This window comes from Panicum virgatum, chromosome 8K (genome assembly GCF_016808335.1).
Source record: "Panicum virgatum strain AP13 chromosome 8K, P.virgatum_v5, whole genome shotgun sequence".
In the NCBI taxonomy this organism is placed as follows: Eukaryota; Viridiplantae; Streptophyta; class Magnoliopsida; order Poales; family Poaceae; genus Panicum; species Panicum virgatum.
The window spans coordinates 4679400-4691773 of NC_053143.1; the positions used below are offsets into that span (position 1 = coordinate 4679400).

The 12374-nt window shown below is 47.6% G+C and overlaps 1 protein-coding gene across 3 annotated transcripts; it reads left to right on the top strand.

Annotated features, from left to right (window-relative positions):
* The first annotated feature begins 461 nt into the window (after positions 1-461).
* Positions 462-3361, top strand: LOC120643645. Of its 3 annotated transcripts, none has more exons than XM_039920064.1 (3): positions 462-1452; positions 1626-1733; positions 1825-3361. In XM_039920064.1, exon 3 carries the CDS (start codon positions 2129-2131, stop codon positions 2855-2857), a length of 729 nt encoding a protein of 242 aa, XP_039775998.1. In that variant the 5' UTR covers positions 462-1452; positions 1626-1733; positions 1825-2128; the 3' UTR covers positions 2858-3361. The 3 variants fall into 3 exon arrangements, with proteins under 3 accessions (XP_039775998.1, XP_039775999.1, XP_039776001.1); XM_039920065.1 differs by having other exon boundaries at positions 1652-1733; XM_039920067.1 differs by having other exon boundaries at positions 462-671; positions 888-1733.
* Positions 3362-12374: the final 9013 nt, after the last annotated feature.

Consider the following 12374-nt stretch of genomic DNA (forward strand, 5'->3'; position numbering starts at 1 on the left):
CCAATAGTATTCTTCTCACATACCAAATCAGCATCAGCCACCAGCCAATCAATAGTAATTTTCTCTCATAATAAATCAGCACCAGCCACTAGCCGCAGCTAGCAAAACAGAGTGCGTTGACTGGAGGTAGTACGTATCATGCAACATTCCCGATTTTCATATAGAACACAGGAATTTTGTTCGAAGTAGCTAAACAGAGCATGATACTCATGGTGTTTTAGGCCTAGCAAATATTCGAAAGTTGACTTCGTATTATTTGCATTTGAACTACCGTAGCATTTTTTTTGAACTACCTAAGCATTAATAAAGATGCAATGTGTTTTTGTGCAAAAGAACGGAAGGAACAGAGATATAACGTCCTTTCTGCCAAAAACACAAAAAAGGGGGGAAATGGGGGCATTCCGAGAATTGAACTCGGGACCTCTCGCACCCTAAGCGAGAATTGAACTCGGGACCTTTCTGCTTCAGATTTCTTTAAGAAATAGTCACTGATGTTAGACAAACATTGCTTTACTAATTGTTTTCCAGCTGTAGGTTTACACAGACAATCACTGCTTGGTTTGAACTTTGAAGTTGGCCATTTTACCTCCAGCAGTTAAAAATTGTGATCAAGGCATTGGGTTTTCATGTCGCAACTGACGATGATGAACAAGCCAGCTCGAGGCCATGTGGTAGTACATTGTAGCTCATAATTAGCCTGACTAGTATGCACATGCATAATTATTGTATATACAAGAAATAGACATAGTTTAAGTCACTTAATCAAATGATATCAACAGTTCGGATCTTTGCAGTAGAAACAGTGCGCCATAGTCCCTAATATTTTATTTGATTCAGATCATATTCAACTATACTGATCTCTTTGCGATGGATCTTGTCTCTGGCAGATGAAACTTGCCAGCAATGAGTGTTGAACACGTTTGTGGAGGTTGAGCATTGAACTCTTTTATGGAGGCCATCTTTACCTGTTCCTAACAGCTTGTCAATTTGTTGGAAATGTTTCCCTCAGGAATCGAACTCGTTCTGTAGCCTAGAATGACGAATTAGCAATGTTAAGTATTAATAATTGTTGTCTTATCCCGTAATATTAAGCGAGAAGCTGGAAATCTATCACCTTGAGCATGTGCTTTTATTGATCCATGACCTTCTATGTCCCATGTTAAGATCCATGAACTCATGAACTTACTCTCTTATTTCACAAGAGAAAAAAAAGGCATTTTGAATAGTTTATGAAGATATGTATGCTCTAATTTTATTTGAGACTGAAAATGTATCCATCCACTGATCTTGTATATTAAAAGAAAAGGCCAAGACAATTGTTAAGAATTGCAACGCGTGTGTGGTGGTTTGTGTTGCAGATAGCAGGGACATGCCAACAATGCTGCACGAGGGTTGAGAGCAGGTGCAACTATAAGATACTGAAAAAAAGTGGTACTAGTTGATTATTGGAAGGTGAGGTCAACTAATCTTCCAACTGATATATCAGTTAGACAGTTACATAATTGGCTTTTGTTTGCTTCTGCTTGAGATTGGCTGATCTGTATTTCAGTTAAGCACTCGTGCGAATGCTTGGCAATTAATGTTCAATTACTTGTTACTAATCTATAAGCAGTTGTACTGTATAGGCAGTTTATTGTGTTGCAAATAACAGATGGATGCCGGCACTACCTCATAAGGATTGAGATGCAGGTGCAGCTGTCAGTTGTTGAGGATCAGATAACAGCTGTTTGAAGGTGAAATCAACTGGTCACTCAACAAATACATATCTTTCACATGTCAGATTTCATTTACTTCCGTTTGTGGCTTGCCAACCTGGATTTTCAGTATACCTGCTCGAGCATATGACTTGCAGCCAACTGCTTGAGACAACACATGCTGTTAGGGTCAGTTATTGGTGTTTGCTGCACTGAACTGAACCGACGATTATGCTGCAGCGTGGGGGTTTCTCAATTTTTGAGATTTGAGAATAGAGGGACGATGGTGGCTGGGGTGACTTGCCATTTGCGTCACACTTCCTGACTATAAATAGAGTGCATCACAAGGGCTGAGCACAAACGAAACAGAGCCTCCTTTCTCTTCCATTCCATACAGAAAACAGAAGTACCACATCACACCATCCACTACAGATATGGCTTGCCATCAAAGGTCCACGAGTTTGCCTTCTTTTTCCTACTCCACTGAACTCAATGTGGAGCAGGAGCTGCAGACCCTGAAAGCACAAACCTCTTCACCTTCCGCAACCATCGGCACAGCGTGCGATGGCTTGAGGAGGCTTGGAGATGTCTACAGCTGCATAGAGGAGATGATGTGCTTGCCCAGCAACCAAGCCTTGACAGGCCAAAGGAAGATGGTGGAGGAAGAACTGGAGAAGTCCCTTGTGCTGATTGATCTCTGCAACACCATGCAAGAGAGCTTGGCAGAGCTGAAGACAAGCGTCCAGGAGCTGTGTCTGGTTCTCAAGAGGAGAGACAGTGTGGCAGCTCAGCTTAAGATCAAGTCGTTTGTTCGCCTGGCGAAGAAGACACAGAAGCCTTTGAAGAAGACGACCAGCAAAGCTACTGCTGAAGTTTGCAGTTGCAGAGTGGTCAAGCTGCTGGCTGAAGGCCGAGAGACAGCTGTGTCTCTTCTTGAAACCACATCGTTGCTCTTGGCCCTCTTGCCGAAGCAAATTGGCAGCCCCATTGCCAGCAAATGGTCTCTCGTCTCCAAGAAGTTCCAGAAAACGAGAGTTATATGTGAGGAGCAGCAATTGCAGGCGCTTGAACACAGCATAGGAGATCTTGAAGATGGGATTGAATTTCTTTTCACGAGGTTGATTCAAAGCAGGGTTACTGTTCTGAACATTCTTAGCTCATAAATACTTCTGATGGTACACAAGTGACCAATTTGATTGTATAAGAGCTCAAATGTATATAAAATCGATTGATCGGAGACAGTTTTGATCATATATGTTTGTTGTATCATATCAGTACATCATGCAACAAAGGATGATCCTGGAATCTTCCGTCTAGAATCATGGATTTATGTTGAGCCCTCTAGTGCCTCGACACCACGTCGGATCTGCTCAGCTGTGGGTTTCACCAAAGTCAACTATCTTTTGGTCAGTTAGTTGATTGATTTCCCCACCATGTTTTAACTTCTCAATTAGCATAGATATTTCTTTGGGTGTGGTGCAGCTGCAGATGCATGAACATGTATGTCAAATGCTACCACTGCCAGGCTTCATACTTCAGGTCATTTATTGTCTTCCTTTGAAATGACAGGCATTTCTTGTCTTCCTGCTCTTTTTTCTCTGCAATATATTGTATACCATACCATCCTTTTATTTCAACTGGGTATCTGATTTTCAAACTATTCATTTCACATGGGTATCACGTTTGCTTGATGTTGATAGCCATGTCATTCTGGTATAAGCGAGAATACTGCTACGAGATCGTGAAAGCATGAACTTTGCATAACTCAGTGAACTAGCCTTTCTGAAACACTAATAAAAACAAGGGTGCCCCTTCACTCGAATCTCACCAGATGCACTAGCCACTGGACAGGTTCACTGTAGTGGGTCGGTTTATACTGTACAAAAAGAGTAAAAATTGAATGCCTTGACTGTACCAGAGCTCTACTACTAGTAATTAAGGTAACTGGATTTTTAAAAAATATTAAAATAACCGCTACGGACGGTATTTTGGGTAGGTTTCAGTTGATCCTTCTCTGAATTACTACTCCATCTAACCGGATTGGTCTGTCCCAATTGGCCCAAATAGGTTGCCACCTTGCCCGGTGGTACTGTGTTAGACGAGGAGCTGACGTGTCGATTCAGGAGTCTGACGTGCCAAGGGTTGCGTCCGCGGCGGCATTATAAAGCTAGCGATGGATGCAAATGCCGGATTAGCCAGGGAGATGCTGCTGGACGGCGGAAAGCCTGCGGCGCCGCAGATCAGTTCCGGCATGGAGGACATCTCGGCGGCTGCCGGCGGCAGCGGCAAGGTCTATGCCATTGCCACCAAGGCAGCGGAGGGCAAGAAGAGGACGACCAAGACGATGAGGGCATCGGCGGAGGGCAGGGTCATCAAGCCGGCGCCCCCGGCCAAGATTAGGCCGGCGGGGGCCAAGACGAGGATGAAGACGATGAGGGTGCAGCAGGCGTACGTCGACTCGCTCCTGGAGGATTACCCTTTCAAGCCCTTCCCCGGCGACCCCGAGGAGCTCGAGAAGAACATCCGGGACCCCGAGACCAGGGAGCAGCTCCGCATCGCGCTGGCTCCAGCGACAGCCACCATGAAGGCGATCCGGGACAAGTACGAGGCCATCGTCCAGCAGTACTTCGCCCTGGGCTATGCGGAGGAGGAGGAGGTCGAGGTCACCGACGACGACGAGGAGGCGGCACCGGCGGCGCAAAGGGATCGAGGCAGGGAGATCGATGAGAATAGTCGGGCAAGAATTGTAGATAGAATCTAGCTTTAAGTCTATTTACATATATGTATATTCAGATATTCTCTGTCGTGTGATCCGGGTAGCGTAAGCATAGGTGAACAATCGAAAAAGTGTGAGGGCATTTGAAAATAATGCCTCACCGAAGGACAGCAAGCAAAGCTGCAGGTTCCAAAGAATCGGCAGCGAAACTAGAAATAGTTGCATTTACAAACATTTGAAAGGGTTGAAGGGCATTTCATAATCAACATGCTCAGAATTTCAGAGGTTGCACCATACCATTTAATTTCCTACAACATTTGAGCAGAAAACAGCACGCAGTAGAGAATGAGAAGCAACGCGCACGACATAAGGAAACCTCATTTTCCTAGACTTTGATCAGTACCATCTTGAGTTTTTCATCCACGACAGGTTGAACAAGCTCCAGTCGAGCTTCATGATTGGTACATCATACGCCCCTTCAGGGTTAACAACCATCTAATTCGTTTCATAAAAAAAACCATTTAATTCGGTCCTAAACATCACAAAAGGTTATAGCTACACTTCAGAAGCCAGAGCGCGACATTGTCGTGGGTTAGTTCTAACCCTACAACATTGGAGGCCTAGAGCCTTAGAGGACCGGGCTTCGCCAAACCCTTCACGGCAAACACGTGCGCCTTCATTTTCCAGCTCATTGATAGACTGCCGCAACATTCAAAAAAATATTGAAAAAGAAGTTAGTAACCATCTGTTGATGAGAAAAAAAACCCGCCGCAACATCCATTTCATGTTGCATGGACCATTCAAATGTCTCATTGAAGACCCAACATCCAGATAAACATTTGCAACACGTAAAAAGCATATGCAACATCGCAACAGATCTACTTTTGCAACATTCATGTGAAACACTTGCAACATTCATTTAAAACATCTGAAACACTTCAAAACATACATTTGCAACATGGGCGTCGTCAAGCTCCACCTCGTCTTCCACATTTGCACTCCTCCACCCGAGGGAGCCGGTGGAGTTCGCTGCCGAGGAGCTCGCCACTAGGAGGTCGCGTCGCTGGGGAGCTCGCGCGGTCGCCGCATAGGGTTTGCCGACCTCGGCTACCGCAGCCGGGATGGCGCGTCACGGGAAGCTCGCGCGCCCAGCACGGAGGGCTCGGTGGCCTCGGCAGCCGCTGCCGCGGAGGGTGTGCTGCCAGCTAGAAATGCGCGCGTGGAGCAAGCGTGGGAACGGCTCCCCGCGCGGAGCACCCCAGCATGGTGGTCGTCGGGCATGGGAGGCACGGATTGGTGGGCCAACGCAGTTGGGGTCGTGCGTCCGATGCGTCGGACGCCTGATTGCTAGCATTCCTGTTTTGCAGTTCGTCGGCATTCTTACCTTGTACTCCTTCGTCCAGAAAGAGTGCAACTCTCGCTTCTGGTGAAGTCAAACGATTTCAAATTTGACCGAATTTATACAAAATGTTTTCAAATTTGACCAAATTTATATAAAATAATATTAACATTTATGTTACATTTCAAATCGAGTAGGAAGATACCAAGAAGAGTGAAGAAGAAAGAGAAGGTGCATGAGTGCATCAAATCTGCACAGAAGCTCCAACTGAAAGTTAAGGAGTATGAGTGTTTACGCTCAATAACGATCATTTCCAGGCGTCAACTTGATCAGAAAATCATAAGAGTTTACATTTCTTACACGCATCCTTATCCAATAAAGTCTCTAAACTACACTTTACCTTTTAGAATATGCAAGTTGTGTTTTCAAGCTAACATGCAGGTTACAAGCACACTTTGGCCCGACATAAAAATCATAGAAATTATCAGAGCACCGATTCAGGCTCAGATGGACCAAAAATGATGCAAGAACCCAATCCAAACAAGTCAAGACAGGCCAATCCCAACGTGTATCAGACAAGGAGGCCCAAGACAGCCTGCCAGAAGAAGTTGGAGGCGGTTGGTGGCCCGGGCAGGCTGACTGACCTACCTGGTCGGCCGACCTAGCCCGTGGGCCCCACCGCCTCAACCAGGGCACGTGGCGTCTCCCCATTGGTCCCCTATGTCAGTTGTGATGGCTTCACCCTGTGGCTCCCTGCTATAAATACAAGGGGTAGAGATTAGAACACACACACCACACACCTCACATCTCTCCTCTCTTGCATTCCTTGCATAGTCTTTAGGCTTAGTGGAGTTTAGGAGAAGTCTAGGAGTCATCGAGTCGCCGGAGTTGCTCGAGAGTTCTGGTATGGGTTCATCTCTAGCTCTCTCTTGTAATATTCGGTTGTTTGTAATAGAATTAGACTATGGTTATCGATATCTGCTTGAAGTATATTCTAAGTTATCGGGTATATGCTTCTTGTCATGGTTGCGTTATCATTCCATGCTTACATTGTATGATCGCCCTGTGCTAGAGATAGTTAGTCTTTTGTTCTTAGAACTCTATCAACTGCTCCAGTATTCGTATGATTGCTCTAGAGTGATGTCTGTCCATCCGGAGGGTGGGGGCTCCGCGCGGGACACTAGAGTATTCCTTACTAGTGTAGACATGGTGTCTAGATTAGCTAAGTGTTGCTGGATGTCAACTATACCCACGGTTTGTAGAGGTAGCTGGCAGGTGGTGACAACCCTGTCCGAGCCCGAGTAATCCTCCACGTTCGGTATGGGGGGTAGGAGGTACGTAAAGTCGCCGGGGTATACGGGCTCCTCCCGTTACTTCGATAGCGATCTCCCTGTTGTGTAGTTTAATCTCTGACGAGCTAACCAATGAGAAAGTGTAGATATAACTAGCCTAACACAACTGACTCGAGCTCTGACTTCTACCTTGCTCCCGGCCTAAAGCATCTTTTATCTTTCTTTTATCTTTTATTTATCCAAGAGGGTAGTTTGTGTGTGTCACACTACCTCCTACCATATTATTATCTTACCCCTGTTTATGCATGAGAATATCCAATCTAGATAGAGTTCACCAACTAATCTATATATCTTCTTACTCACCGCCTTCCCTGCGGAAATATAAATGACACCCTGGTATACTCCCGAGTAAAATGCTACAGCGGTATTCCGCGCGCTTGCGGATTTATTCGTGGTTCATGAAATAGTGCCACCCCAAATTGGCGTCTGCGGGCGTCATCGTTGGTGACATTGGTAGACGCCAACAATGAGCCGAAGGAAGATTGAAACATATCACCAAGACATAGAGGACACAGCGGTGGAGCCAGTGGGGGCTCCAGCCCCCCTACCCTATGGAGCCCCTAAAGCCCCCTCCGATAATTGTCAACCATGAATGAAGAAGAAAATAAGGAGGAGAAATAAGAACAAAAAAGGAGAAGGGAGGAAGAAGAAGAGGAGAAAATTAACCCCCCCCCCTAAATTCACATCCTAGATTTGCTATTGCCATGACAAGACTACTGCCAGGACAAGAGAAGAAGAAGGCTCGGAATGGCAGAGCACAAGAGATGAATGGGGCGACATGTATGCATTGAGGGGGAGTGTTGAAAATAGCATTACATACTTGTAAGAAACTTCTAGAAATTTGAGAGTATGCAAGAACCACAGTTGTCATGCTTCATGGTAAAATATGGAATATATTCTAGAAACTAGATATTTGGAAGGTTAGATAACCATGAGGAAAATTCTAGATTCAGATATTTTGAATGAAGTGTGTAGAAGATGAACACATGGTGAAACCATATGAGCCATGGAGTCCTATAAATAGGGGTACTCTCCTCCCTCTTGATACGATGATATAAGATATCAAGGTTGACATTTAGTGTAGTAGTGTCATGGTAGGGTAGCAACATAAAGAGTGTAAGAGTCTTGTGTTGTACTAAGTTATGGTGAATAAATAGTTGAGTCCTCTTGTAGAGTTGGTCCTTCGTACCAGTGTCCTTGGTGTAATAATGTAGGTATAGGGTTTGCAGAAGAAGTGATATCACACTACATTGGTATCGTTTTTTGGAAATCGGTGTCAAGTTAGGGGCACCGATTTTGCAACATGAAAGTTGCCGAATTACAAATCATTTTGGCTTACCCATCTTGACTGAAGCAATTCCTAAATCACTGATAGCTACACTGATTCAATATGACATCAAGATGATAAAATTGGATGAACCAATACCATAATAGCATAATAGCCATTGAGGTGTACACATTTTTTCAAAGCTTCATTATCTTTGTATAAAGCTTGAGCAGGTGTAATAAGGGGGGGTTCATACCGTTGGTTTCCCTTCGGTGAGATGAGCGGTCACGGACGACTCCATCCCGGGCACGCCTCCTCCAAACTTGGTTTACCATGATTGCCATGGTGCAGTAGACATTTTTCAAGGCCATGTTATCCATGTACAGAGCTAGAGCCGGTGGGGGGTCAGGCTAGAAATTGGAAGCACAACAGGAGATTAGCGAGGAGATTAGCAGGCGAAGACCAAATCGAACTCAACCCCAGAACACAGGCAAAGACCAAATCGAACTCAACCCCAAACTTGCAGAACAAACACACTCTGAATCCCATACCAGATCTTCGACGACATGTTACGGAAATACCCAGCCACCGGTCGCCGCCAAGGCCGCCGCAGCCGCAGCCTCCTCCTCCATGGGAGCGCCTTCTCAGAAATCTCGGGCGAGAGGGTTTTGGCCAAGATGTGACTGCTCCTGATTCTGAGGGTTCTGAGGGGAAGTCGGCGGCGGCGGCAGATGGAGCTTGATATCCACCACCCGTCTGATTCGTGCGCCCTGGATTGGATCGGTCGGTCAGGATCGCCCTGGATTGGATCGGTCAGTCAGGATCGATCGGTCAGCTGCCAGCGACGGGACTGGACGCGCAGGTGAGCAGCATAGCAAGGAGGGCTCGGGGGGCACCTAAGGGTCGCATGTCAGCAACTATTAGCTGAGACGGGTATGGAACCGCCCGGTGCTTCTGGCTTCCACCGGATGGATCTGTTAGGGATCCGCGGGTCAGCGGAGGATAGATCCGCATGTCAACGACTATGAGGTGGTACCCGGTGCTTCTAGCTTCCACCGGATGGATCTGCTAGGGACTCGCGGGTCAGCGGAGGATGGATCCTGCATGGCAAAGGAGACATAAATGAATGAAGATTTAAAAAGTCTGAAGAAATTAGCTTAAAAAAGTGGAATCGAACTGATCTTCTTTCCGGCTAGATCCATGCACGGTTAGCTTCAGATCTGTGTAGAACGGGCGGATCCGTGTGGCTAACGCAGGATTCTACTAGCAGATGGAACCATGGCTTCCATAGCTTAACCGGCAGAGGCCCTCCACCTGCGATGCCAGGAGATGGCGGAGTCAGGTCGCCGGTAGGGCTTCAAGCTCGCACATATATCTTTGGTTGGAAGTTGGATGGGTGACAAAGAGGGGAGGCTTCGCATCTTTAGACGCGCGCCGCCTGATGCGCCGGCGGAGAGGCAGCGCCACTTCCGACGAGGTTGGAAGTTGGATGAGCCTGATGCGCCGCAGGAGGAGCGACGGAGCTTGTCGGCCTCTCCTTCCATGGGAAGGCTGGAAGAGAGTCTGCCGGATCTACGGCGAGCCATGGCAGAGGCGTTGAAGCTCTAGGGAGGAAGAGGAGAGGATGAGGCTCTGGGAGAAGAAGGATGGGAAAAAGGAGAGCTGGGTAGGTCACGGGTCACATCAAGACTGTGGGGGTGCAGCCAGCCTGGGAGTGAGGCTCTCCATAAATATATCGTAGGGAACGTGTTGGGCCGCTTGGTTTACTCGTTCAAACGGAAAGAGATTAAGGGGAACGAAAACTTGCGGGTAACACGGTGTCAACCCCGCTAATCGTGGCGTAACCTTCTAGATCTAGCTGATTAGTCGAGACATTAAGAAAGGAGGAGGCATAATGGCCTACGGCTGGACATGGGCCCCGCCACTCTGGATCATTAAGAAAGGACGGCACGCAGGGCGGCGTCATCGTCACGGATGGCGGCCGGTTTCCTGCTACACTACGTGTCGAGCTCTGGCTGGCACGAACCGTCTTGCGAGATGTGTATCCTTGGAGCCATACATACGCGTATGTGGACCGCAGGGTCGGAGTACATACGTACGGTGCTGATCGCGTCGCATCATTTTGCGCTCGGCGCAGTCAGGGGTTCGCCACACCACGCTTCGCTGGTCAGGGGTGGACTGTGGAGAGCTGCGCACGGATGGCTGTTGACCGTTCAACCACGCCTGCCACGTCAGGAGTAGAGCTTTTGACTATTCAACGCTGAGGAATTCATCAGATCGTGAAGCAACTGGGTGGCGTCAAAATTAATCAGGGGCACACACACTATAAGAGCAACTCCAGTAGGGGTGCTAAATTTGAGTGAGCAAATGCCCATTTAGAAGTCCACTTCTAAATTTTAGTCATCGAAATATATGCCACCACTCTAGCAGGCTGATTAAATTGGGCTTCCAACAGTTGGCAGCCCAAATAGAGGGCCACCAAATTTGGGGAGAGGGAGGGAGAAATTTGGAAGACCTACCAAAATGGCAGGCCATTTGCTCCCCGTGCTGGAGATTGATTTTTGATGTCCACCGACTAAATCTTCATATGGAAGCTCATTTGCTCTCTCTATTGGAGTTGCTCTTAGACACATATCCTGCACACCAAGCCATGGCGAGAAGAGGCCAGTGCTCACACATTAGAGCATCTCCAAGAGTCTAGGCAAATCAAACTAGCTAAATTCTTATTTAGTTAGGATTGTCTTTCTATTTTGTGATACTCTCCAACAAATTAACTATCTATTTATTTAACTCTTTTCCTCCACACACTGACGTGTGGATCCCGCACTCCATCCCCTTCCACTGAGTCATGGAGCTCGATCGACGGGGCGACGGCGGGCGGGCTTGGCACGACGGCGGGCGCGGCCTCGACGACGGTACGCGCGGCGCGGCCTTAACGGCAGATGACGTCGATGGGCCAAGGCAACAAGCCAACCGGCGGTCAACCACCTCGGCAAGATCCAAGGCTGGCCAGTTGGGGGAGCTCGTAGGGGAGGTCTTGCCGGAGCATCTCATGGAAGAAATCGAACTGAAACGCCTCAAGCTGGGCTAATCGAGCTGCTGAGCGGAGCATTCAACCATGGGGTCATGGCGGACATGTGCGACATCATCTGGTAACTTGTCACGGAGCATATGGGAGCAGGACCTGGTGACGGCGGGGCCAGCAGCTGCCAGCAGGGTTTACCTTCCCGACCGGTCCGGCCAAACCGGAGGAGTCCGGTTCCGGTATATCGGTCCGATTTGCCCGGTAATTGATCGGAACCGGTCAAATTCAAATTTGAATTCAAAAGCCGCCGTGCAATCGGTTCGGACCGGTATACCTGTCGGTTTGACTGGTAGTCGGCCAAATTCATTTTTTTTTAAATTCAAATGCCCGCAAAATATACTAAATGAATGTTTGTATAACATGTTTTAGTCTAAATGAACCCTCCAATTATTTTTTTACTACTTTTACATTGTATTTGTATACTTTTGTATGCACGCTTTTTTTTAACTTCAAATCGCCGCAAACTATACTAAATGAACGAATTTTTGAGAAAATTTGACACCATTAAATTCGTCGCACCTTAAAGTATGTTTATGATTTTTTTGAGAATTTTTCATTTTTGAATTTAAATTTGAATTTGGTCCGGTTTGGTACCGGTCCAAACCGGAACCGGCCGGACCGGTTTGGTGAACCCTGGCCAGTAGTAGCCCACGCCGGCGCGCGGAGTTGAACACCGAGGACGGCACCTGCAGGTGGTGGGCGGAGGCGAGTAGACGCGCCCCGGCGGAGGCAAGCGGCAGCACAGAGGTCCTCGCCCCACGCCGTGCTGGGCCGCGGCGGAACCGGCTGGGCGTCCTTCGCCCTCCCTCCGGCGGGCCCTGGATGCCGATGCCGATGCCGAGCGGGAGCGCCAAGGCAAAACTACCGATCTAGGAGCGTGGGATGGCGAGGGGGATACCGAGATGAGCCGGATAGCCAGTC

Excerpts from the sequence above, each read along its gene's own strand:
- LOC120643645 (XM_039920064.1), top strand. The coding sequence starts at position 2,129 with ATGGCTTGCCATCAAAGGTCCACGAGTTTGCCTTCTTTTTCCTACTCC.